The sequence below is a fragment of the Hoplias malabaricus genome, chromosome 3 (genome assembly GCF_029633855.1).
Source record: "Hoplias malabaricus isolate fHopMal1 chromosome 3, fHopMal1.hap1, whole genome shotgun sequence".
NCBI lineage: Eukaryota > Metazoa > Chordata > Actinopteri > Characiformes > Erythrinidae > Hoplias > Hoplias malabaricus.
This window is the reverse complement of record NC_089802.1, coordinates 14,255,004-14,282,566: the sequence shown is the minus strand read 5'-3', so window position 1 is coordinate 14,282,566 and position 27,563 is coordinate 14,255,004. Positions and strand designations below refer to the sequence as shown.

The window sequence follows — 27,563 nt, the reverse complement described above, 5'->3', positions numbered from 1 at the left end:
ACACGGGCACACAGACACACACACACACACACACACACAAACGCACAGAGCTCCGGCACATCATACGATGTTTTCAACAACAGATTAGGCCCCGCTTGTGCAGACCCACGGCTAATTGGAGACAGAAAGCTGCCATGGCAGCTGCCATTCAACAGGCCCTACGCTATTTCCCTCAGCTTCATAATGCACTTTAAATGACTGTTTTTCTTCTTCAGAACCAAACTGAAGGCTTCTTTAAATACTCATCATCTGTGCTGGCACATCCCTCAGTGTACCCTGCCATCCTCTGATAGGGTATGACAAATGGTGTTTTGGTTCTAAATGAGAAATTTTGCCTGGAATATAAAGTTTACATCTTTCATTTTAAGACTGCAATAGTAGGTCATTAATCAGAACTAGCTGAATGCTCTATAAGAACTAGGCTAAACATTTGAGTAGCACTTTTCTGCAACACTTTGCTTAGATGAACTATGAGACAATGGAGTAACTAGGATCTTACGGTCACCAATGCAAAACCAAATAAATGCCCCATCACCTGTCATGTAATTTGAATGTTTTTCTTACAATATTTATGTAACTCTTGAGGCACCTGCTCACATCTAATGTTAAACTCAATGTTTAACATGTAAGACTTTAAAAATATGAATAATGAATATCAACATGATGCAAGGGCGGCACGGTGGTGCAGCAGGTAGGTGTCACGGTCATACAGCTCCAGGGACCTGGAGGTTGTGGGTTCAAGTCCTGCTCCAGGTGACTGTCTGAGAGGAGTTGTGATGTGTTCTCCCTGTGTCCGCGTAGGTTTCTTCTAAGCAGTTACAGACGATGAATTAATGAACATGATGCAAGTGGTTATGGATTCATTTTTAAAAATGTGCCACAGATGAGCTGCATTATGAACAAGAAGGAGGTAATAAGATGTCAGGGCTGTGAGTGTAGTGTTAATAAAAACTCAATACCAGGATTTGTCAATGGGTCAATTTCAGCCCTACTGCAAATCTACTCTGAAATAGCATATACTTATACTGCATGATGTCATGCTGTATATTTCTTACTGGGAGACAGTATATGGTCTGAGCAATTTAAAATAAACTTTAGAAATAAAGCAATATTTAATTAGCACTGGACACTTCTGAAGTCTTCAGTAATGGATTGGAAAAGAAGAGTTACGTATCTTGCCGGCTCCATTTCCTAGAAATATACAGCTAAGGCAAGAACAACGAAAATTGTGTTTAAACCTAAACATTCGCAGTCTAGCACGAAAAACAAACCCTCAATCTAGGCTGAAGCCCAAATGCCCCCCAACCCAGGACTGAAACGACAACACACTCTTCTCTCACATATGTCCACAGAGGTCTCCAAGTCCTATCTGGTCGCATCTAAACAATGCACAGTAGTCATTAGCGAAGTGATCTGCCATATTGCACAGAAATAAACAGTGGTTGCACTATTGCTGTACCCCAGCCCAACTCTCAGCAGCCTCCTTCTTGCGCTATCTCATTTGGAGATGAAGCAAAAGATCCTGAGTGTTGGCTTTTTGTTCTCTCGGGGGAAGCGAGCGAGCATGCTGGGGCTTATTTGATGTTCTTCTCTCCATGTGGGGAGGAGATGGCTTGTAGTGCTTTTAAGATTATTATTTGAGAGTGTGTGAAGAAGGAGAACCGTTCCTGCAGCGTGCCGAGCACCAGTAACACAGTAATTATTAAGCTACGAAGTAACAGCAAAAAAAAATAAGGCTGATAAGTCCACGCCGAAGATATGACAAGCATGTAATATTGATGAGGACAGAAAAGATAAACCGTTCCTAAGCACCAGTGCGCAATGGCCTCTTTGGGCCCTGTTCTCTGCAAACTCACAGAGTCATGCTCCAAGCCTGATTTAACACCATCTGGCTGGGCTAATATGCCACAATTACTGTGATGAAATGGACACAAATGAGCTTTGAGGATCAATCTTTGCCATTTAAAAAAACAAAAGTGTGCCTTAAAATGACACATTCAAAGCCCCTATGACTGTCAGCTGAAGTAATTGACTGGGAAATGAAATCTAACTCCAACTTTCACTCTCTCTCAGAGTGAGATTGATCTGCTTTTAATGCAATGCCAGGATGGCAGTCAAAGAACAGCATGGCTATTGTGTTATTTTAGCATTGTCTTTCTTCTGAGTGAAATCTGTAAAAAACAAAACAGAAAACAGAGCACTACTGAAAGGAGAGGAGACTAAAGATTGACTTTGAAAATCACATACAAGGGCAGTTCTTTTTAGCCTTTTGCCTGTGAGCTGAGGGATTATTCTTATATGCCAAAGTCAACTGTCCTAGAGTTTAAACAGCCATCACAAAAATCACACACAAAGACAACCTGTGATCGCCCCACCACCAACACTGGCATGGCCTTGCATCAGAGCGGCTCTTCAGGCGATGGAAGCAAAAAGAGGCAACATATTGATGGAGGTTATGTCAACACACACTAGAACAATCAATAGTGTCAGAATCACTTAAATGTGCAACTGCTCTGAAAGAAAAATACTTTGCAGTGCTACAAAGACAATGATAACATAGCTTCATCATTTCCTTGTTTTTTAAAGCTTAAGACATATAGAACTGGACAGGTTCTAAGCAGAATGGGATTGCAATTGTTACTGAATATTTACAAACTAAACAAAGACATTCCAGATCAGTCATCAATCCCAAACAAATGAGCTACATAATGTAAACATCTGTGTTCCTCTATATACATTCAGAACAGTTTTCTCTTCAGGTTCGTTAGAACTGGACTTGGCTGCCAGAACAAAATCCTGTATGCCCAAAAAAGCAAGTGTTCACAAAATATAGCTGACAGAAACACAAAATTGTTTCTGGGATGTGCATGTCGCTTGTGTGAAAACTATTTTTACTCCGATTATTTAGCAAAATATAAAATGTTAAATCCCAATGCTCTTTCTCTTGATACCTATATTCATATTTACATGCTGACATATTGTTGCTCTATTGACACTCTATAAACACCATCCTGATATCCAAGACACACAGTACACTCTAGAAGAGATAAAAAAGACATGAAACCAGAAACAAAAAGTTCAAGCCAAAATTGTTTACATCACACCTACGTATTGTAGCACATAAAGCAAAAAGTAACAAAAAAGCTTGTTGTTTTAACGTTCCTGACCCTTTTGTGGGAAGCAGTGAAAGGGCCACATCATGTCATGGCTGAACAAGGCCTGCTGTAGTAATAAGGCCCTCAGCCTGAGGGGCATTTGTAAAGGTAAACTCTGGCACTGGGGATAATAGGAGCAGTGGGTTTAGTTGCCTTTGGAGGCGCGAATAATAGGAAAGGCCTGTGACGTTTCAAAAGGTAAACTCTAGGCTCTCTGACGTGCCTCTGGCACCAGAGTGGATATACATGGCCCTTTTCTAAAGAAGAGTATATAAAAGGTCTGTAGGGCTACATCAACGCGACGGTGTGCATCCTGCCCTACAATCATGGGAAAGGTAGGAAATTACTCGTAAATAATGTCTAAGATCATTACGGGCTATGAGAATATCAACTGAGCTTAAGTAAAAATTAGTACTTCGCAGTGGTAGCATTTTTCATTGGTAAATTTTTAAATAATGACAAATCTATGGAATGAATGCTTTCTGCCACTAAAAACATTACACTGTATTCCTTACAACTGTGTAAATCAAACATACCAGTGACATTTTATAAACTGAGCAGTGCAGAGATCTTTCCTAGGAGGCCTACTCAGTTTGCTGCCATGCAAAAATGATGCCATTTCTCTTTTCTGTTAGAAGTGTATCCTCCCAGGGCGGTGTTATCAGCTAAGCTGACATCCGTATCAAACATCATCTTACCTCTCAGTCTGGCAGGAAATTAGCACTTTTTTTACTAAGGATTTACTAAAAATTGCATGAAGTGAATCACTAAATGGCTCTATTTGTGTCTTCTTGATAATCTACATTCCTCTTATGTGGCGGTTACCATGTTTATTGACTCATAAAATACTACCTTATTCTGTACTTTCTACCCAAAAACTAATATTTAATATGTTCCTTTCACCTCACTCTTCTGACAGATCGTGTTTTACGAAGGCCGCAACTTCCAGGGGCGCCTTTACGAGTGCTCTGAGGACTGTTCTGACACCTTCAGGCACTTTAGCTGCTGCAACTCCATTCGAGTGATGGGGGGTCACTGGGTGGCCTATGAGAAGCCCAACTACATGGGTTATCAGTACGTTCTGAGCCGTGGGGAGTACCCTGACTTTCACCACTGGATGGGCTTCAACAATTGCATCAGATCTTGTCAGATGTATCCCCCGGTAAGTCAATCAAACTGATGGGTTTTATTCCCCACTTTAAACCAACTTAACAAATCAATGTCAATCAGAGAAGCCTTTGAAGTAATTTATAGATGCGTCGTAAAAAAAAGGCTATGAGGGTCCACCAGGAGATTCAGTCACAGAATGGAGCAGAAGACACGCTCTAAAGACTACATTCCCTCATTATAATTCTATTCATCCCTCTGGTTTGGGGGAAGAGTGGAAAATACCTTGCACTGTCACTAAAGTTTGCTCAACGAAAATGACTAAAGTTCTACTTCAAACACCACATTTACAGCAGGGCGTCTTGATCAAAGGCTTAGTTTCAAGTGCAACATCCAGAATTCAAAGCTTGTGTCTAACATTGTGAGTGTTGTTTTCTGCCTCTTCTATTAATACAGTACAGAGGAGGCTACAAGATGAGAATCTACAGCCGACCTGAAATGGCTGGACACATGATGGAGTTCTCAGAAGACTGTCCCAACGTCTATGACCGTTTCCGCTTCCATGACATCTACTCTGCCCATGTCATGGAAGGCTATTGGGTCTTCTATGAGCACCCACACTACAGAGGCCGCCAGTACTTCCTGAGGCCCGGAGAGTACAGAGCCTGCTCAGACTGGGGCTGCTCCAACCCCATGATTGGCTCTTTCAGAAGAATGAGAGGTGGTTTCATGTAAACTGATCTTTGACTTGTGGAGTTAGGGTACCATTAAAGGTTGGGTTTAAGAGAACGTCTCCAAATTGTCTTTTTTCCCCCTCCCTCCTGCCCAATCCCATAAAATAAATGTTCAAGTGAAATGCATCAGATAATTCCACTCAGTACTGTTCAAATGGTCTCACTGCTAAAACTCATCAATATAAAAACATTTAAATAAAGTGGAAGTTTAACTGTTTTACAGCAGACTTTGCATATGCCTTTTTACAGATCATGTTTAAAACCCTCTTTTAAGTAAAGGCAGAGTTTGCACTCTTATTGTCAGGTGCTCAAAAGTGCAGTGGTTCTGTGTTTCGCATGCAATAAAAAGGGCTCTGATAGAGACAAAGAAGGGGCATGCACTAGCCAGACGTATAATGGCACGCAGTCTATAGAACACAATCTGCTGACATGGCAAAGCTTTGTGAGCCACATACAATAAGCCCTAAGCCATGCCCAGTATATAAAATGGTACTGGCCCATTGAAGGGGCCTGGTCCGGTCTGAACACAGTCACTATGGGCAAGGTAGGCATCCCATAACACTACACATTTGTAAGAAAACGAAGAATATGGCACATTATAATCTATATGTGTTTTCAAATGCAAGACATGTGCCAGTTTCCAGAGAGGATCTCGTTCGTTCAAAGGCCATAGGACAAACAAAACAGGCAATATGTATAGTGTTTCAAATGCTGGTAAACATGGCCAGCTTAGACCAGCGGAGCCCATTGTAGAATTGATTTTTTATTATTTATTTTATGTATGAAAAAGTATTGTATGAAAAAGTATTGTATTTGGTGACTGTTCATAGTTTTCTAGTTTTTTTTCAGTCTTCCCGCCTTAGAATTGTTGACGTCACCACTCGCGGTTTCATCCTAACGTTATCGTTACATCCACAATTAATCGCTTTTCTCACTAAAAGCTCGGAAAAGCAGCCGAATGTTCATGAGCCTTTAGAGGTCAAGGTTTTTGTAAGTTATAGCTACCGAATGCGAACCAGCACATTCTGCATTCAGATATAACGTTAAATGCTCTGTGTGTCAGCAAAACTACAAGTTATCTTAGGGTGGCAGATAAATAATAACTCATTTTACATTGACAAACCTTATTTAAAGACGCATAAAAAAAATTATGTATGATTTAAAGTACTGTACGTTTCTACTGGGCTTACCTTTACACACGTGTGGCAGAAAATCTCACTTTAGAGCGTAGTCGTCAGTTGATCACGTGGTTCAACTGCTGTTAAAGGAACAATACGTAATATTTTTACCTTAAATTAAAGCTTAAAAAACATTGTGATGCTTCACTGATCTGTAATAGGGAGAACAGAACCGCTGTCATTGCTACTCTGGGCTCAGGACTACAGAAACCAACACCTGCCCTATCCCAATTGAGTTCAGTATAGTGCTGTAAAAAATAATTACACTGGGGGGAGCCCGAGGAGTTAATAAAAAAAAACAACCATAATGTAACTTAGTGTTCCTTTAAATTAAAGCAGCAGGCTCAGCTGGATACTGACTCTATGTGGAGTACCTCACTGGTCAGCCATGGCAATATCTATGTTTATTTTGAAGATATACAAATATAATATGTAGTTTGCAGTTTGTCAGCACCCTTTCACTCAGTTTTTCAATGTTCAGGACCCCCACAGAGCATGTATTAAAGGAAGGGGTGGTGGATTATTAACAACATTGCAGTAACACTGTTTTGGTGTTGGTGTTATCATGTGTGTTGCTCTGGTATGAGTGGATCAGACACAGCAGTGCTGCTGGAGTTTTTAAACATGTTGGTCACACTTTTTTATATTGGACTGAGTATAAAACCTTCCCCATCTCTCCACTTTTCTTTCTGGTAGATTACCTTCTTCGAGGACAGGAACTTTCAGGGTCGTCACTATGAGTGCTCTGGTGACTGTGCTGAGATGCAGTCTCACATCTCTCGGTGTAACTCCATCCGTGTAGACGGTGGATGCTGGATGGCCTATGAGAAGTCCAACTACTCTGGATATCAGTACATGCTCCCCAAGGGAGAGTACCCTGACTACCATCACTGGGCTGGTTTCAACGACTGCATCCGCTCCTGCCGCATAGTGCCTCCTGTAAGTGTCGTTCATATGACTTTGAATAGAGTTATTTTAAATATAATTACAATGATGTCTATTCACATTAATATAAATCATCTCCACGATTTATTTCCAGCACCACAAACACTACATGATAATTGTTTTGTTGAATGTTATGAATTTCACTGCTAGTAAAATGCTCAGTGTAGAGTACACCACTCTAAGGGCAAAGGTTCAGTTGGCCCACTTCCAAGTCAAGACAATATAAAAATGAACTCAAGAACTGAAGCTGAAGTTTTAGAGGTTTCTGCTGAAGTTCTTTTTGTTGAAAATGTAAAGTTATGATTTCTGCTATTCACATAGTTGGCTGATTCTCATGGTTTCTTTCCAGTAACACAGGAACCACAGGATCATTATATTAAAGTATTCTGATCTTGCAGCTTTAAAATCATGTCACAGGACAGATATCTTTTCAAATAGTATATTGTTGCTCTCCAATTAAACATAAGCATCACCATTTCTGTCCATTTTTAGTTTTCCACATAATTTGAACACAGCTGCTCTCCTTCATTTCATGATAAAAGGACCATTTGAAATGCTTTTAGTATTACTTGGAAAGTAATAACATCCAAGACCATGGAGCTGTTATAAAGTGGTTTCATTCTGACCCTGAACAGGAAAAAAGTTGTTACAGAAAATGGATTAATTAATTTTTTAGAAATTTTCTAAAAAATGCAAAATCAAATAAATCCAAATTAATTTATTAATTGGATTGATGACTTAAAAGTGTCCATAGGTGTGACTGTATGAGTCAGTGTGTGAGTGTGTCACCATGCGAAGGACTGGTGCCCCCACCAGGGTGTGTTCCTGCCTTGCGCCCAGTGATTCCAGGCAGGTGCTGGACCCACCGCGACCCTGAACTGGATAAGTGGTTACAGACAATGAATGAATGTATGAATGAATTTAGCTGCTTTTACAAAATGTCTCAAAATTGTCCAGCATTGTCATTCCAAATGTTCTGTAGGAAACAGAACTAATAATCTCACCAGATTTTCTCTTTAGCTTATGGACTGTCTCCCTAATCCCTATTTACAAAATTTCCTTCCAGTACCACGGCAACTATAGGATGAAGATCTTCGAGCGTTCTGATTTTGCTGGCCAGGGCCTGGAGCTGATGGAGGACTGCCCTGATCTGCGTGAGCGTTTCCACAATGGCGATGTGTCCTCTGCTAATGTGATGGAGGGTTACTGGATCTTTCACGAGCACCCCAACTACAGTGGCCGCCAATACTTCCTGCGTCCTGGAGAGTACAGGAGGTTCAGCGAGTGGGGCAGCCCCAATCCCACCATTGGCTCCTTGAGGCGCATCACTGAGCTCAACTGAAAACTTTTCCTCATAGCTTAGCAAACCAACCTTACCTTTCGTCTATTGTGTTTAATGTTACCAGAATGAGCTTTTGTTGCAACAGTTAAAATGAAGCCGGGCTCCACCAGGCCTTTGGAACTGTGTGCTATTTGAATTTATGCTTTTTGCCACGACTTGGCACCGTACCTAAGTGCCTCTGTTCAAAGTTGCTCACTGTCTCCTTTGCCTTTTGTGATGAAAAAGTAAATTGTAAGCTTTCCCAGTACCCTCCCAACACCTTTTCACCACAGCTAGAAGTGAAAAGTCATGAAAATTTTACTGAAGTCAAATAAAAGACTTTTATACAGCCTATATTATAGTGTGTAATAAGGTATGCATCCCAAAGTTTCACTTCCACATTAAGTGCCATACACTATTCACTGTTTCATACACGTTTAGATGAGGTCTGGTGTGACATCAGCATGGCTGAAAGACAAAGAAAAATTATCAAGGAACAGCCTGGTTCTTTGAGCTCAGTTATTGAAGAACAAAAAGGGCAGTATCTGAGGACGGGAATGTCAGAGCCTTTATAAGATCACATGGTACGAAGAAGGCGCTTTGGGCCCATGAAAGAAGCCCATATTAGCTGCACATCACAGGGCAGTGCAGACTCAAAAGAGGAAGAGTCAAAGTGGCCTGGTACTAGCCGCAAGCATGCGGTTCTCTCAGAACACAAAACAAAACCAAGTCCATATCCCAGCTCATGTATTTTTCATGGGCTAAGGATACCAAGCCCTTTTAGAGATAAATATCAATTATTGATATTGTTAATTAGGCTCCCGTAATTGGTGAAGATACAAATGAATAAATAACTTTGACGATTAATTATTGATTTGAAGGAAATACGAGCTCTACAGGGAACACGTTTGAGAGTCTCTCAAGATCAAGTACAACAAGAAATATGAGTTTTGGCCTTGAGTAATGTTCAATTAAAGCTATGGTAAATTTGCTGTGAACATTTTGACAGCTTGCTCTGAGAACAGCCCACTAAACTTCTGCATCTACACATCCTCAGCCCTGGACTCTTTCAGACCTTCAACATAATGTGCTACTTATGTTATAATCTTAGGTCAAAATACAAAGCCATGGCTGCTATGTGGGCTGATGAACATTAAGGGTCAAATTAATCTAACAATCATGAATAATCAATCAAATGATTTTGATGTCATATAATGATAATTATACGTAAGTAATTATTTATTTATAAATCCACAGTGTGTTCATGCCTAGATTGGACCTAAAAGAAAAATATATAACAGCTAAATACCCCATTTTTAAAATGTTCTACAAAGTACTATACATAAGTACTGCAGATTATCTTTAGGATCTGTAAAAAGTACCTTTATTATAAATGATATTAATTCAAATATACGCCTCAAAATGGGGCTTAAGTTTTTATTCACTTTTTGAATTTCCACATAAATTTATTTGTAACTCAGTGTGTTTAGTTTTTCAGTCTGTTGCTTTCATGCAGTTAGCAGTCCCCTGGATTTAGAGTGGGTCCCTGCCTAAGTAATCTGAAACAGGAAAATAGGTCTGTTTTACCCACCTATAAAGCAGGAATAATCCAATATTCTTTTCAATGTTTTTCTGCCATGAGCAGAGCGAGAGGAAGCCTAGCATGTCTGACTGAACCACTTTGTTTTTGTTTTTTTTACTCATTTACTGACTCCAGCATTTGAAGAGGCTAGAGAGCTAGTAAATGGTGAGGAGAATTTTTCTGAATATTATAAAAAGTGCTTTTTGATTATAATCACAAATGTCACCTTTAAGAACAGGGCATGGCTTTAGTGGATAATTGTGGGCAGTTAAATGCGGTCCATGATCAAATTACAGCTTTCCACAACAAAAATGTGAACTGGGTTTTGCCTACAAGACTGACTTTAACGTACTGCTGCAAGGTAAGACACTAAGGTAAATTTACACTAAATTTGTCTCTTTTTTGAGCAGTGAGATTCAGAAATTTTCTTTCATCTGATATAGACACTGATCATAGATCTTAGTCACACCAAGTTGGAACACAAGAATACATGAAGAAGACCATGCTTCTCTTCATCTCCAGATCTTTTACTGTTTGATGAAAAAGCTCATTGAGGGTAAACAGTACATTTTGGAGAATGAAAAGGATTCACATGTCAAAAGGCACTGGCACTTTCATGGCAAGACTCAGTTCTCTCTCAGCTGCTTCTTCTCTCGTAATAGCTACATAATTAATCCTCTGTAGTATTGTATTCACTCTTCCATTCTGCACTCACTGTAGAGCCTTTCCCTTAAGAAAGCTTTTTGAAGTCTAACTCACTGACACGCAGCTGAGAAATACATAAAGATTAATGAATTAATATAGAATTGCCCTAGCGTCCTGAGTTTTCTATGCACTAAAATATCTGCAAAAGTAAAATCCCAACTATGAAAGTGTAAGCGCACACTCGTTTAAAACCAGTGCAGACTGTAGAAACTACAGAACAAAAATACATTATTCTGCAAAACATTTATTGTACAATGCAAATATAATACAAAAACTCTGTACATCGTCAATGAACTTTGCTTATCACAAAAACATTTTTGGAATGTTACAGCACTTTTACATGAAGATGATTAACTCTCCAGCAGATGAGAAAGCTGTGATGACAGTGGCTGAAATAACTGGAGACCAACATTTGTGCAATATACTAATTCCATGAGAACAGAAGGCGTTTATTTTCCTTTTTATTTTTTCTACAGTTCATCTAAAAAAGTTTTTTTGCTAGTTATGATCATCCTCAATGCAGATAATGTATGCAAAGCAAAAAGCTCACTACATCTTTTTCAAGGACAGGATTTCTGTTTTCTATGAAACTTGACATGGTCATAAGTAATAAGTAAACATACAAGTTTTAAAAGAACTGTTTTGGCAATTGTTCACTCTCACTAATTTGCAACAGTAACTCATGCTGTGCGTACAGTGCATTTTGTACCTAGGACCTATATTCATAAACCTTTAGCGTAGGACTGCTGATCTAGGACCAGGTTCCTTTTATTATGCTCTTATTGAGAGGAACAGATAGTCTCAGGTGTTAGATTTACCATATAAAGCTCATTATAGGCTTCTCTGCTTTAGGCTGTTCACAATACAGCGCTTCCTAAAAAAAGAAACCAAAGAAGGAAAAATGTAGTTTAAAAAAGTGTCATGTTGCACAGTCCATGTATTTCACTTTGGAGTGACTGCTGCAACTAAAAAAAAACAAAAAAACAAAAAAAAAAAAAACCCACAGGTCTGATGATTCTATCTAAAAAATAACCATTCAATACAGTTTTGAGTCATAGGTCCATTGTTATAGTGCAGAATTAAGTTTGAGAACAGAAATCTGGGGTCATTGTTATTGGGCGCAATGCTTTAAATATTTGAACGTTCAGATGAAATAAATCACAGAAAATATCCTGAAGGAAACTGCTTCTAGCTGTATATAGCATTACATTAAATTAAATAAACCATTAATAAGGTTTATGTATACAGGGGGCCAGAGTATCCACTGAGCAGATCCTATACGTATACAACTTCATACAAAGCCATCTTAATCAAAACAGGCCAACTAACAAGGTGAGGTAGAAGGGAAGTCAGATTTAACAGACTTAATCTGATAAGTAAATTATTTTCTATATTTAATGCCAATGTATTTGAATCTGTAAATCATACTACGATTTGCAGAGACTAGATTTCAATGAATTACTCAGGTCCCAGAGGGTTTTTAAGTGTTCAAGCTGTGCATCTGAGAGTGAAAACACTATATCTCTCTTCCTTTTTACATTTTTTTTGAGTACTCTAGTTGGATGTTCTTTGTCCAGTCAAGGGCTGTGCAACAGGGAGGTTCTCGTGCAGGTACGTCATGCTGCCCTGCTCTGAAAAATCTGCAGCTGTGTGACCGTCTCCCCGCAGAACCCACTTAGTGGTGAGAAGCCCCTCCAGTCCCACAGGACCACGGGCATGAATGCGAGCCGTGCTGATGCCCACCTCTGCACCTAAAGCAGACAAGGACAATGCTGGTTAAAGACTTGTAATATATTATTTGAAACAATGTCTTCCTTTTTAATAACACAAGAAAAACTGACAAAAATAGAAATGGGGTGATAACATTGTTGACTGACAGCCACATTAACATTTTAAATTAACAAATAACTTCTCATATATATATATATATATATATATATATATATATATATATATACACACACACACACACACACATCATAATTATTAATTTAAAAAAGGGTATATTTAAGAAGATGCAGTTATTAAAAGAACTAGTGATCTTACCAAGACCAAACCGATATCCATCAGCAAACCGTGAGCTAGCATTCCAGAACACACAGGCACTGTCCACCAGCTGCAGAAACTGCTCTGCTGTCTCCTCTGAAATCAGTCAAATTTAGGAAATCTGTCATATTCACGTGTTTATTTAAGAAGGCTATAGCTATAATTGTCTATCATCATTAATAAAACAGAATCATGATTGTTCTGCCTCTTTGCTTAAAAGTGTTAAAACCATCTTTACCACAAGATGGCACTGCTGCAGCTAAAATATTACACTATGAAAGTCAATGAAGGACACATTCTGCATTTTTTCAAGTAGAGACTGAAAAAACTGATCCTACATTTTCCAGCAGTTAATACTGAAATTAATCTTTAAGTCTATGCAAATGCAGATTCATAATTTCCAGGATGGTGTCAAATCTACATCAGGATAATGTTACATTAGGCAAGATGATTGAAAAAGGTGTTTTACCATTCTCAGTGACGATGACGTCAGTGTGTGAACTCCCATACTTATGAATGTGATCCACAGCCTCCTGCATGCTGTCCACCACCTCTATGCAGCACTCCAGATCTCCATACTCTGTACGGAGAGATTTTACCTCTGAAGGGCTGAATGTCAGGTAAGATGCAAACCTGGGGCCAGCATGTATCTTCACCTGTGCAGAGCCAAAATTGAAATAATCAGAATCGCTGATCTCAAACACAATGACAACTCAATTTATTTACAGCAACATGGTCCCTTAACCAAGTTGGTAACCAGAGTTTCAGATAGTTTTTTTTTGTTTTGCACATCATCTTACTTGTTCTGTTCTCAGCATATCTATTATCTGGTCAAATAGTGGAGTTCGAAGAACATCTCTGTGAACCAGGAGGGTTTCCATTGCATTGCAGGCTGCAGGGTAGTCACATTTTGAGTCTCTGACTGCAGGGACAAAATCAAAGTTTAAGTCTTTCTGGCTAGTAAAATATTAAGAATGTACTATACAAAAGTGGGTCTGGGTCTACACGGAATTTACAACATATGTAATACAAAATATGATAAGGGAAGAAACAAAATCTCCTTGCAATATGTCCAATACAAAATATAATTTTTTAGTCTGTATAACAATTCCATTAACACTCATATCACTAAAGAGGCAGTTAGTTTGCCCTCTTGTAATTGTCTTGTATTCTTTTCAGCAAATATACAGAGCCAACAATCTAAATTGTTCTACAAATCATTGACTGTTTAAATTGATTGCTTATTTAGGATGAATAGACTGAGAAATACTAGTTCATTTGTCTTGCAATTTGACTTTCAGGTCAGTGGAAATTGTGTTATTGAATATCTAAGATTCATATATCACCAATTTTGACGACTTTATCAATGCTGGCCTCATGGTCGATGTAGACATGGCAGATGCCCTCACTGTGGCCCAGCACAGGAATGCCCTTAGCAGCACGCTGAATATCTCTGACCAGTTGAGACGAGCCACGAGGAATGATCAAATCAATCATTTTCTCCAAGCGACACAGATCCTCCACCTCCTCTCGTGTGCTCACCTACAAGGATAACAAACCAGGCCAAGAGCATAGTCATGGAACAGGAAACAAAAAAATATAAAATATATGTATATCATTTTAGCATCTTACCAGCTGGATAGCATCTTTGACACCATGCACAGACAAAGCCTCCTGAGCTAACTCATGCAAGATACGATTGGTGTTAGCTGCTTCTTTTCCACCCTTCAAAAGCAGAGCATTCCCACTAGCAATAGCTAAAGCAGACACCTGTTGATGGTAATAGAAAACAACATAAAACACACTCAAAATCAAAATGAACAGAGATTCTTTTGCCCTAATGTATAAGCCTCTTCTGCTGTGTTCATTTAATGAAACAAAATCTGCTGCTCTAATGGTGCTTTTCCACTGCAGGGTACCTACACAACTTGACTCGTCTCAGCTCGGCTCTTTTGCTTTTCCACTTGCCAAATCTGGTACCAGTTCCCTGGAACTGGGTATTCTTTTTAGTCCCTGCTCAGGCCTGGTACAAAGCGAGCCAAGTATTGGTCAGAGAGACCTGTTAATCACCATGCAATGCAGAGCTGCTGCACAAATTAGCTGCTTGTAATCTCACAAGTTACTGCAGCGGTAACATTGGTTTTTATACGATTCACAACAGCAGCGTTTAACATTACCACATGGTGTTTTAAAGAGGTTTAAAAGCTCCATGTATCAGTGGCAAAATCTCTAGCCGAACGTGCAACAGGGAAAACTGATCTGTTAGAACTAGGGCGCTGAGCTATATGCAGTCCAAAAACCAAAAACAACACGCAAAAACACAAATAAACAACACCTAATGTTACCGCCGGCTTTGTTGGGGTTTACACAGCATGTGATTCCTGTTACAGACAGGTTTTTGTGATGTCACCTTCCCCATTTCGCCGGGCAGCTCTGCTAGTGAACAAGCTAAAAGTGACTCGAGCCAAATCAAGCTGATTCCATGTAGTGAAAAAGCACCATTAATTATGCATATATGCAGGGTCATGCAAAAACGGTTTAAAAAAAAAAAAAAAAAAACAAAACATTTTTTTCATGGCACATTTTGTGATGCATCCATGTTTTTAAGAACATGTCATGTATGTGCTGGGTGTAAATAAAAGGACCTGAGGCAGGCAGTCTGGGCGGGATTCGAAGATGACAAGCAGTACTCCGATGGGGACAGTAATCTGCTCTAGCTCCAGGTTGTTGGCCACACGGGTCCTTCGTAGAACTCTTCCCACACTGTCCTGTGAAGACACTGCAATCTGCCGCAGGCCAATGGCCAGACTGTTCAGTTTAGCGGAGGACAAGCTCAGACGCTTCAGCATCGAAGTAGGCATACGTCCTGTCATATGAGAGCATCTACAGCTTAATGCAAAACTTCGATGTGTAATAAGATTAATCTGGCTCAAGTAAAATTTACCTGAGTTGATGGCGAGCTCCATGTCTTTCTTATTAGCTGAGAGAATTTCTTCTTTCTTTTCTGTCAGAAGGTCAGCCAAAGCATATATAATCTCACTTCTCTGCCACAAGGAACATAGTATTTAATTAAACGTGCCACACATTTTTACATAAAGCCATATATATGGCTAGTGAATATAACAAACAACTGCATTAAGCAAAATGAGAGGATGTTGTGCTCTTGCCTGCTCTGGGAGCAGAGAAGCCAGCGCACGCCCTGCAGTGCGAGCCATGTCTGTCTGCTGCTCCACTGTGGGTCCTGTAGTATCAGAAAGACAATGTTCTGGAGATGTTTCTAAGACAAAGACCTACATTATGTTTTTACAAGGAACAGAACATCAGTGAGACAGAGGAACAACCAATTAAAACTCACAACACATTACCCCAAGTCAAAAAGTAAAATCACCTCTCACTTACCAGCAGGTTTGACCTCTGAAAAAAAGGTTCCAACCTTCTTGCCCTCCACAATGTCAGTAATGACATGACCTGTGACTTTTGGATGTGTGCCATTAGCAATGACTACAGAAGTGCCACCCTGGAGAGCCCAAAGTGCAGCTTTAACCTGTGGAGGGTCAAAACACACAAACAAACAAATCAAACTTCATTTACAGTAAGAACAGGTCGACGTTTGTCATCCTGATATTGGAAACATGAGTTGCAAACTTTTACACACTGCAAGTTGACATAGTTCTGCTGCATTCAAACCTTAGCTTCCATTCCTCCTATGCCAACCCTGGATTTTGTACCATAGGTTATAGACTGCTGGTCGCCAGGGTAGAAAGTGTCAATTAATTTGGCATCATCTGTTCCAGGAGGGCTGTCATAAAGCCCTGTGAGAAAGAAGTGAAAGAATAAATCTATTAGCTAATCATTTTCAAGGAGACAAACTGGCTACAGAGGAAAAATAGGATTCATGTATCTTTTTACGATTTGTTTTAACAACTGGATACAAGAGAATTAAGTGTACACAAAATTATTGTGGGTGTTCATATCTTACCCTCTACATCAGAGAGAGCAATGAGGAGGTCCGCTCTCATCTCCACAGCAAGACGAGCTGCCAAACTGTCATTGTCCTTTATGCTTATGACCTGTGTTGTCACAAAAAGGAAAACATTAGTTATATCCATAGTCCCTGATAAAGATATAGAGGATGTTGATTTCTAGCCTTTTGCTGCTCAGCAATACTTCCAGATGTTTTAATAAATGTCTCCCAAATTCCATGTCCCATGAAGAGTTAGTTCAGTGCATACCCTCAGTTCCACTTTATCCAAGCATAATTTGTCTCATTGCCTCCCTCAGTGGCCAAATTCTGCTTATAATTTGAAATAACCCAGTGATACTGAGGTGGTGGTATCAATGCTGTTCTGAGAATTCACCAAAATAACATTTGGTCATTGGAGACCTTGGGTATAGGCAAAAGACAAATGATGCAACAAACAGATGGAGCACAGTCAGCAACTGTAAACTAAGGGAAGCTACTGTAGATGTACCAAATAAAGTGATGAATGATTCTTTGTGGACTAACCCATAGACCATCATGGCACAAGGTTGGATGGCATTACATTTTGTCATACTGGCTTACTATGGTCAAGAACTACTGGTACCAGGTTTTAATTATCAGCTCACACAGAAATCATACCACCCAACCCTACCATTGTAGGTGAGTAAAACACAGATACCACCATGTTTGATGACAGGTCAGTGCATAAAAGCATGCAGAGAGAACTGTAGTATGTAAGCAAGTGTATTGTATAGAAAATGGAGTGATGTTAGTGTTTCCCATGTAAGTGCAGAAATGAGAGCAGAGTCAAGCTGCGCCAATGTTTCTTCCACTTAGCTCTGGCCTCCTCTAAGCTCTGGCTTCCAGCATGCATGTGTTAAAAGCTTCCTCCATGCATGCAGCTCTCATGGGTCACAGGGAAATCAGGCTGGCTTGCCAGCCCTTCTTCCCCATCCCCTCAGATCTGTACCCACGTTTACCCCCTGTAGATCACTGTTGGGCTCTGGAGGAGGCACTACTGCATCATTGGTGTTGATGATGGGCACAATGTTCATACGCAACAACTCGTGCAAGGTGCTGTTCAGGTTTCGTCTCTTCTGGTCATCATGGAAGTCCAAGTTGGTAACTAAAATCTAAAAAGAAATCGAAATATTCATTATTTGAAATATTCATTATTATAGACTGGACAGCTGAGTGATGCAAAAACCAAGACCCCATTCACACCTGGCTTTAACATGTGTCTTAAGTGAACCAATCCTTAGTAGTCCGCACTAAGTACAGGGGCGAACAGGATACAATGTGTAATCGGTGACTCATTGCGACCACACTGCTTTTGTAGTGTCAACAACAAAATATATTCAAATTCATTTCTGGTGGCGTGTTTCTTATGTTATGACAAAAAATGTATAGAGTTATGCAAGTATTTAATCCCCCTGGAGCAGGAGCCTGGCGGCGGCGTGGTTCTGCAGGTGGGATTAAACATAAATGTCACAAAACACTTCCATGAGTTTTTAATTAAAGAAACATAATATACACACCCCTAGAAACATTGAATGGTCTATATTTAAATGAAGAGAGAAAAACAATGACCTGAAACGTTAATGTTATTGCAAGTGTAAACAGGGCCTGTTTTGTTTACCTGTGCTGTGCAAGTGCTGTACTGAGTAAACATGGCCTCATACAACGCCATCAGTCCACTTTGGCCAGCGGCGGCACATGCCCTCGCCTCCAAAACAGGTAGAGTCTATAAAATAAATTAGAAAATGTCATTTAGATAGAGTTTTAATGTGGACTGAAATTCTATATAGCAAAGTTATTCATATTTCTTTTTGCAGTCTTGATGAGCTTCCCATAACATGCTGTTCTGCTATAAGTTGTTAGACTTGACCTGTTAAATATTAAAGCCGTTTCTCAATTTTTCTTGAACCTGAAGTAGGCAAGATTTCTGGTAAAATCAGTTTAAAGGAGGACATATGATATCCAAATTATATCCAACAAACATCGGTGAAGTCCAAAAGGTATTAACTTTTACTCTCAACTACATTCTCAATGCATTTACTTGTTTAACATGTGCTTCATAAATATTGCAGTCTAACTTACCATATCTTTTAGCTGGTTCTGTCCAGAATGTAGTGCCTGTCTGACACTCTGAGAGAGGAGAATCTCATGCCTCAGTCTCTGCTTCCCAAATGCAACAGCTCCGCTTGTGACAATCATCATTTCTCTTCCCTGATTCTGCAGCATTGCCACCTTAAATCACCATAAATAAATGGATAACCATTATGGGCTGCAATTTTTAAAATCCAAACAAAGTTATATAATATCTGAATTATTCTTACAGTTTGTTATGTAACACTTGAACAGAACTGGCCTGTAAATGTTAGTTTGTGCTATGGTGGGTAAGCAAAATAAATCTCCCAATATAAACTAAACCTCTCTTACCTGTTCAACAATAGAGGCGAGCCTCCCAAGTGCAAGGCCGCACTCATCACCTCGAGTTACCACAGCACTGCCCAGTTTCACCACAATCCTTTTAGCCTGGCGAAGCTCACTACGGTGTGCAAACGACTTACCATGGGCACGAGCCAGCGGCACTGTAAGAAAAGGCACGTTACTCCACTGACGTACATGAAGTGCATGGAGTTTGACAAATGGAGAGGTAGTGGGATCTGGTGGAAGAAAGAGCCAGGAAAGGAGCCAATGAGAAGCCATGCCATGCCATGCAGGAAAGAGGCAAGAGAGGAGTGAATGGTGAGCCTTGCAGCAATCTACACAGTGGTGGTGGGTAGGATATCAAGTAAGGTAATGAGAAATATGAGGAAAGTTTGAGCTGAATGCCCAGCATGCTAATAATAAATAAAGACTAAAAATAAGAATTAGATTTAGGGTGTAGTTAATAAATCCTTCAACACAAATTTTGACACAAAGTTTCACAAGAGTTGCATTAAGTAAAACATACTGCAACTCATTTGAAACTCAGTTGCAGCTGTTGCAAGCACGTCAACCTTGTGAAATAAGCTTCATGAAAAATCTACATTTCAGAACATTGATAAGGCATCATGTGTTTCTAACACCCATTTCAAACACACTTTATATTCTGAGATTATTATAATGGATACAATATGAAGAGGACATAGAACAGGAATTATGTTGTATATGGGGTGGTTTTTTTTTGTTTTTTTTTTTAATTTATTTTACTGCTGCATAGCCTAAATACAGATGGAGTGGAACAACAGCTATATCAATAGCCACATATATCCCCCCCAAAAAACAATGAAGGACAATGAAGGTGTGTTGTTTTTCTGAAGATCACTGGCTGGAGTTTTCACAGATTAACTTGAATATCTGTCATTGTATGCGAAGGAATGACAAAAATTCTGTGTCCATAGCCAGACAATTGTTTCCCACCAGTTTTGACTTCCCTGTGATGTCCCAAAAAAACTCTAATTTCTGAAGAGTCATGGCGCTGACCACTGAAGATATCACAACAGTTGCAAGACACAACCATTTTCTTCACCAATGTAGACACGTCACCGCTTGTTTAAATGTTCACAAGATTTGAGATCTTATAATACACTGGTAGAATCATGTGAGAAACCATGTTTACAGCTGGTTAGAAGAAGAAAAAAAGTAAGTGATGTGTGCATTTGTGTGCTTTTTAAGTGGAAAAGTAAAATCTGATCTCATCTGGTCAGAGTGGGGAGGCATTTAAATCACGTGTAAACAGAATCCAGTTAAAGCATATCAAGATATAAATAAATATGGAAACAAAACACGTTAATGCCCAGGGTAAACAGGGCCATACTCACAAGCCTCAATATAAACAAAACAAGCCTAGAACAAAAGAAGTCAATGTCTAAGCTACCTAAACAAAGTCGATTCGCAAAACACACATGCTCATCCCACTCTCTGCTCGCTGAAAGCAAATGACGGTGTAAAAAGTGCCACATCAGCAAAGCCAGGCAGCCATCAAGCCCCAGTGCTGACAACACAGAACTGTTGAACACAGAACAGCATGAAACCCAGTGAATGAGAGTGGCCGACATGTGCAGAAAAAGGTTGTAGGAAAGAGGCTTGAGATAAAGAAAATAGTCAATAAATAATAAATCATTCATTTCTATGAACTTTAGTGGAGTTCCCAGAATTAGGGCTAGGAAACGGGGCAATTTTATGACAGACAATGCTTCAAATTTAAAATAATATAAATGAAACAAAACTTACTCTTGCCCTGTGAAACAGATCTTGTGAAAGTCTGAAGAGTTTTTGTGCCCATAGAGCGCCTGGAGCAAAGAGACAGTCTCTGCAGCAACATGGTGGCCACACTCTAAACCGCAACACAATTTCAAGAGTTAGTTAAGGCAGATTGAAATCAAAATTTTGCAGATTCTTTTAAACTGACACAGACCAACCTAAACAGATTCTTAAATATGCTTTTTTTCTTTAAGCCAATCTAATGTAGTATGCCTATCATACAGCTAATATGGAAGGCCTGCCATTCAATAAGAAACATTTGAAACTCTGAGAAACATCATGGAGACTTCAACATGCTTAGAGCTGGAAGGGATTGTAGACGGCTTTTTGAAGAAAGGTAAATTGGACTTGGAGCCGAGTTATTACAGAAGTTTGGTAACAGACGCCACAATGTGCTTATGTTGGAAGAATTTTAGTGCGTTGCAGTTTACTTGGAGGTTTCAATATAAAGTAACATCTGTCTGGATGTAATCTCTGCTGATTAATGCAATGCCCCAGTGATTCAACAAAATCTGAATAAATACGATGAACGTATTTACATCTCTCATGCATGGGAATTAGTCATATCAAAACATTTGGTGCTTGAAAAGCAGACATTGCATCATTTACTAAAATTAATCTTTATATACACAATTAAAATGCTGTTAAGACAGCAAAATAAAGAGTTAGGCATGTATGTGAATGTATAATACGCATGTTTCTATATATGCACCATTGCCTCCGGATTATCTACATAAACAATGAATCTGTGAAAGTAAAAAATAACTTGCAACCCAACATCAAGCAAAGTTAGCTAACTGACATTAACATGACGTTAACCACACTGTTGCTATTCCAAACCGAACCACTTAAAAACTCTAAATTTATCGCCATCTACATGTTAATTTATTAAATAAACAATGAATTAGGCTTGTAGGATAAAAGTGAGTGTGTATAGCATCTTCTCATTATCACAGAGAGCTAGCTAACGCTCCAGTTATGCGTGGCCAATTCCAACTTGCTAGCAAACAAGCGTTTTTGCTAACACATTTCATTTAAGACATGAATTCAGGAGCTAGCTAACAATTTAATATCACGTCAAATTCCTGCACATACACACATTGCACTTGTACATACCCTGTTCAATACACACTGTTAAACCTGAAGTTCAAGTTCAGGGAGGTCTCACAGCCACATTAACTCCTGGCGACTCCGCTGCTCTCCGCGACCATGTTCATATGGCAGAGTCGACTCTTAATTCATTTCAACAACAAATACCGTGTTTCCCCGAAAGTAAGACAGTGTCTTACATTCTTTTTACCCCCAAAAGTCCCACTATGTCTTACTTTCGGGGTATGTCTTATATTTGTAAAAAATGTCGATTTTTGTTTTAACCATAAAATTAACATTTATTAACAACCTGAACAGTATGGTATTCACCATAAAACAGTTTTATAAAAGCAAGTGCCAAGAATGTCTTGTTACAACCGTATCATGACGGTATTTCCATGTATAACATGTAAAACAATGAAAAACGGTAAGAACGAACAGTTTGAATATGTTATACTGGAAGATAAAACAGATAAGCACTATGGCTTATATTTTCCCAACGTACAGTTTACTATGTCTTACTTTCGGGGTACGTCTTACATTAGCCGACCCCCCTAAAACCCACACTGTGTCTTACTATCGGGGGTGTCTTACTATCGGGGAAACACGGTATTTGGGGTCGACGGATTCGATTAATGTTTTCACACCAGACCATGACGTTTTTTTTTTCAAATACATCTGATGACTTTAACCCATGCGGAGACACATGTGGGTATGTCATGTACATTTCAAATATATTTTTTAATTATTATAAGCATCGTTTGATACATTTACATATATTTGTGAAATTAATGGTATATTTTATTTACATGGAATAATCGATTTACACATGAGCCTAAATAATAAATTATTTAGCTTGGCTAATTCTGGAAATTAAAAATCTGAAAATGGTGCTGAATCAAAAAAAAAAAACTGCTAGGGAGTCGACTCGTTTTATGAACTGTGTCGATTGTTTTGACTCACTGAGCCCAGTTGACGTGGAAACCTCAGACTGCGCATGCGCCGTCGAGTCTTGCAATTCACATATCTGTTTACGTAGCAAATAATTACAAATACAGAAGACTCCATAATCAGATATGTTTCTATAGTGATTCTACTGTTTTTATTCATGTTAGTAATAACTAGTAGTAACAATTCCAAGTAATTTCCAGTATAGGGATTCAATTTGTAATGATATAAATGAACTATAATTCTAGTATGATCTTCACACGTAAGGTTAATAATAATGATAAACATGATGATGGTAAGGAGACAAAAATAAGGATTATAACAGTAAGTCATAAGACAACAGTCTATACAGTAAAGACGTGAAAATGGGCTCAGATTAATTAACAACTTAACGTTGTTGCTGTAAATTATTCAGCAGGGGGAGCTATTATCTTGTCAGCAAATAAATCAGTTGCTTTGCTGCAAAAATTCAAGCTCTTTCTATAAATTAACCTCTGTATGTTAAAATGGACACCGATAATCCGTTGTGTGCACAGCTTGTGTGACCTCCAAAGAAAAGCACAGACCAATGGTTTGGGATGCTCATTTGTCACACTATCTAATGCCAAGTGTGGACTTGAGGAGTATAAAAGCCCCTAAGCAATGAGTGTGCAGCAGTGAAATTATGTTCTCTGAAGTGATGGAGCTACTGTGATGAATTGAAGTTATCATCCAGCATCAGTACTGATTTCACTTATGTTCAGCTAACTGTCATCAAATCCTCAAAGAAATGTTCTAAAATGCTGTTACTGCTGAAAATTGGCAACAACATTCAATTTAATGCTCTTCATTTTAGAAAAAAATATTGGAAAAGTATGAGTCCATAAACCTTTTTGACTATATAATGAACACAGAAACTACACAGTAATGTTATTTATTATTCATATCTAACTCATAAATTATTAAGTTTAAAAGCAGTACAGGAGTCGTTAAGAGCAGCTCATGTCAATATATTTCTAAATGACAAAAGATGTTCCAGGAAGGGGCGGCAGGGTGGCGCAGTGTCGCAGTCACACAGCTCCAGGGACCTGGAGGTTGTGGGTTCAAGTCCCGCTCCGGAGTTTGGTGTGTTCTCCCCGTGTCCACATGGGATTCCTCTGGGTGCTCCGGTTTCCTACCACCGTCCAAACAAACGCGTTGGTAGGTGGATTGGTGACTCAAAAATTGTCCCTAGGGGTGTGTGTGTGTGTGTGTGTGTGTGTGTGTGTGTCCCTGCCTTGTGCCCAGTGATTCCAGGTGGGCTCTGGACCCACCGTGACCCTGAACTGGATAAGTGGTTACAGACAATGAATGAATTAAGGTTTCGGAAAGTAAACTAAGGATATTACACTGACTTAAAAATGAAAGCTGTATATGAAAATAAATTATGGTTGGAGTTCTTCAGCAATACAGGTCTCCTCTGTTAGAATTGTACTTCTGTATTGTATCTTTGTCCATCTCGTTCATTTCATACTACACCTATTCATCATAAAAATCACCATAACAGACAACAAACATATGGCAATTCCCAGATCATTATACGGTGAGCTTGTTCTAGTGAACTCCATCCAGATGTTCCCACAGATTTCAGTCTTTTTCCCCAGTGTAGTCACGCACTTAAAAAACTCTATGTGAGAAATGAGTTCACAGAGGAGAAAAGAGGCATCAAAGCCCTGTGTAAACTCAGGGTCAGCACAGAGCTTCTTCAGCCTGTTATTCTCATCATACTTGCCATAAAAGAGGGTGGTATGTATGGAATTGTGTGTGAAAGCACTGCAGCAGATGCACTGCTCTGGACAGCTCCTCTAATGTCTAAATGTGACATTTTCAAGCTTCTTTTAGAATAGTCTAGACAGTTTGAAAGTTTGATTCTAATACATCCAAGCATCATCCCTTAGATTCGCAACAAACACTAATGTATTCTCCTTCATTACCCTATTCTAGCAGCATGTGTCAAAATTCAAATCAAATCAATTTGCAGTTTTCAAGCCGCTGTAATCTTTATCTGAAAGATAGCACAAAAATAGCAAAAATGCCATTTTCTCTCTTAATCGATTTAGGAAACCACATTGGTGTGTTCTGGTGCAGCAACACAGATGTTCACTGGTATTGCTATTGTTTTGCTAGACAGTTGCTATGGTATCTTAGATAGTTGCTAGGATGTGATTTGGTGGATACTAAGGATTGATGTTTCCACTATGATAGGTTTGTTAGTTGCTTAGGGGTGCAGTTTTGTTTCAGGTGGTTACTAGTATATTGTTAGATAATTGTTGTAGTATCACTGTTGGTTGCTAGGGTAATGGTTACTATTCTACTACTCCATGTTTGATAAGGGTTGTGTATGTATGGGATGAGGGTTGCTGTGGGGTTCAGGGTCATTGTTTAACAATGATAAAAGAGAGGTGTACAAACTTATACAGAACTAGTTTTGGAGAAGTTCACTGTTTATTTCTACAGAAAGCATTGTGTTCATGACTTTGTATCTTGTAATGAGTCCAGTAATTTGTTGAACTATGCACCTAAAATGTTGTTGTTGTCACAAAACAATTGTATATTGTTCTTGGTAAACATACAAAATAAGCAGTTTACATATGCACATATATGAGTGAACTGCCCCAGTGTAATGACTGTGATAGAATAAATGAGAATTAAGGGTTTGATTTCAGAAGAATGTAGTGATTAGGTTTCACGATGAAACTGGACCAACTGTTCGAGTTCAGTTCACAATAAAGTCACTGCTTGTTTCCTCTCCTCAGTTCTTTTACAGTCATCCAGGAAAATATATCACCAGTAAGAAATGGAGAACAGGAGCAGTAGTAAAAGTTTCTGTATGCACACTTAGTGTTGTAATGTTTCACAGCAAAGCAAATATATATTCGCTTTCCTGAAAAACATTACAACACTGTGTGTGCATACTGAAACTAAATATTCTTTAGAATATATGACTATTTGAAAAATGCAATTAAAGCATGGAGGAATTTGGAGAAGTAAAAATAATAGTGATACTTCTGATCTCATACAAGGTTCTAGGAAAAACTGACAAAACTTGGAAGCTGCTTTATGCTTGAATAGAATAGAATGAGTGCCTGGAAGAGGTATGTTTCCTGGTTCATATTTCAGTGAAGGCATTGCACTGTGCTCTAAGTGGTCTTAGCATGGTCATAATGAGGAGCAGTGTTTCAAATGTAAATTAGACCTCAAATAAGATGTGCAGAATAATGTTCAGTTGGACTTAGGCCAGTCTGGTGTTTAGATCATGGTTTCAGTTGTCTGGAGAAAAAAATAGTCTCACATCTATGTGTGTTTCCATGTTCTAATAAACAATTCCTTGGATACAGCCTTCTGAAACCTTAACTAAAGTGGTATGTGTATGCTCCTTTTGGGGGCCATGTGTTCCCCTTCAAGAGGAAGTTGGAGAGATCTTCATATGATGAATTATGCATTTAGTGCCTCACAGAAAAATACTTTCTAAATATACTGAGTCAATCGTTCTCTTTTTAAAGAAACCATTTCTTTCAAAATAATTTCCATGAATTCATGAATGCTTACATTCTCCTAATGTCAAAAGGTCTCTTTTTGATTTATTACAAACTAAAAGTACACATTACAATGCTGTATCTAAGCAGATTTCAAGTAAATATCTGAAGCATTAGGCAGCTTTCCACTCATGTTCAGAAATAAAGTGTTTTCTATCAAAGAATGTAATGAATTCCTTTTTATAGCTTCCCAGTAATGAAGTCTGATATAAATAACTATAAGCTATAATTTTACACAATCTCTTAATTGCTCTGACTTTAAATTCGCACAGCGGAAGCGACCTCAGAACAAGATTATCTACCACCTCCAAGATAAGCTCATATCTATTGCTGTGATAAGAAGATAGGTCTAGGCCTCACTAGTGAAATGCCGCCCTTCGTTTATATCTCAGAGAGTTCTGAAGAGTGGAAGTGTTCTCTATTCTTTCCTAAACCCCCCCAGGTTTAGTCTGAACCCAGTTTCTTCTTTTTTTTTTAACGAGAACTGAAAATGCTGACAGAAAGGTTATAAGGGTGTCTTCAGCACTAAGCATCTCCTCTTCTTTATCTGTCTTCATATCTCTTCTTTCCCTTGAGACTCTCTCATTTTGTTTCTCTCTCTCTCTCTTTCTCTCTCTCAAAATGCACTCTGCATCTGTTTATGACTAAAATTATTTCCTTGTCTGTTTAGTTTTATCTCTTTCTGGGAATGTCTGTATTCTAAACTACCTCTAGTTTTATCGAAAGCATGGATAATTTCATTTTTTGTTAAATAATATTTTTAAAATTGTTAGAGCAAAATTCATATTTCATACAAGTAACTACACATCTCTGCCCCAACCTACAGTTTGTGAGCATGGCAGGCGAATGACCTAGTTGTGGCTTTTAACTAAAATGGCTGTACAATAGAATAGCTATATAATAGCTGTGAATACACAACACCAGAAATGTCTCTTCAGTAACTCACCACAGTGTATAACCCAGTTA

At 38.8% G+C, this 27,563-nt stretch overlaps 3 protein-coding genes across 5 annotated transcripts; 2 read left to right on the top strand and 1 right to left on the bottom strand.

Annotated features, from left to right (window-relative positions):
• The first annotated feature begins 3,481 nt into the window (after positions 1–3,481).
• Positions 3,482–4,997, top strand: crygmxl2 (crystallin, gamma MX, like 2). The gene is made up of 3 exons (XM_066664547.1): positions 3,482–3,490; positions 4,075–4,317; positions 4,719–4,997. Exons 1-3 carry the CDS (start codon positions 3,482–3,484, stop codon positions 4,995–4,997), a joined length of 531 nt encoding a protein of 176 aa, XP_066520644.1.
• A 534-nt stretch (positions 4,998–5,531) lies between these two features.
• crygmx (crystallin, gamma MX) lies at positions 5,532–8,589 on the top strand. Its single transcript, XM_066663143.1, has 3 exons — positions 5,532–5,540; positions 6,871–7,113; positions 8,186–8,589. The coding sequence occupies exons 1-3, from the start codon at positions 5,532–5,534 to the stop codon at positions 8,459–8,461; spliced, it is 528 nt and encodes a 175-aa protein (XP_066519240.1). The 3' UTR covers positions 8,462–8,589.
• Positions 8,590–10,955: 2,366 nt separating this feature from the next.
• aldh18a1 (aldehyde dehydrogenase 18 family, member A1) lies at positions 10,956–22,235 on the bottom strand. Of its 3 annotated transcripts, none has more exons than XM_066666075.1 (18): positions 22,123–22,235; positions 20,977–21,079; positions 19,198–19,424; positions 18,856–19,005; positions 18,395–18,499; positions 17,730–17,888; positions 16,753–16,843; positions 16,461–16,585; positions 16,173–16,317; positions 15,941–16,014; positions 15,718–15,817; positions 15,419–15,639; positions 14,406–14,543; positions 14,120–14,315; positions 13,574–13,695; positions 13,243–13,429; positions 12,774–12,869; positions 10,956–12,478 (listed from the first exon to the last, which is right to left on the bottom strand). In XM_066666075.1, the coding sequence occupies exons 2-18, from the start codon at positions 21,065–21,067 to the stop codon at positions 12,282–12,284; spliced, it is 2,424 nt and encodes an 807-aa protein (XP_066522172.1). In that variant the 5' UTR covers positions 21,068–21,079; positions 22,123–22,235; the 3' UTR covers positions 10,956–12,281. The 3 variants fall into 3 exon arrangements, with proteins under 3 accessions (XP_066522172.1, XP_066522173.1, XP_066522174.1); XM_066666076.1 differs by having other exon boundaries at positions 17,736–17,888; XM_066666077.1 differs by having other exon boundaries at positions 19,198–19,349.
• Between the last annotated feature and the right edge of the window lie 5,328 nt (positions 22,236–27,563).

Bases quoted from the DNA above. Each gene is read 5' to 3' on its own strand.
- crygmx (XM_066663143.1), top strand. The intron at 7,114-8,185 runs GTAAGTGTCGTT...ATTTCCTTCCAG, and splicing joins CCTGCCGCATAGTGCCTCCT to TACCACGGCAACTATAGGAT.
- aldh18a1 (XM_066666075.1), bottom strand. From the start codon at position 21,067: ATGTTGCTGCAGAGACTGTCTCTTTGCTCCAGGCGCTCTATGGGCACA. The intron at 17,889-18,394 runs GTAAACAAAACA...ATTTCTTTTTAG, and splicing joins ACAGCACTTGCACAGCACAG to ATTTTAGTTACCAACTTGGA. The intron at 13,430-13,573 runs GTAAGATGATGT...GGCTCTGCACAG, and splicing joins ATATGCTGAGAACAGAACAA to GTGAAGATACATGCTGGCCC.
- crygmxl2 (XM_066664547.1), top strand. The intron at 4,318-4,718 runs GTAAGTCAATCA...CTATTAATACAG, and splicing joins CTTGTCAGATGTATCCCCCG to TACAGAGGAGGCTACAAGAT.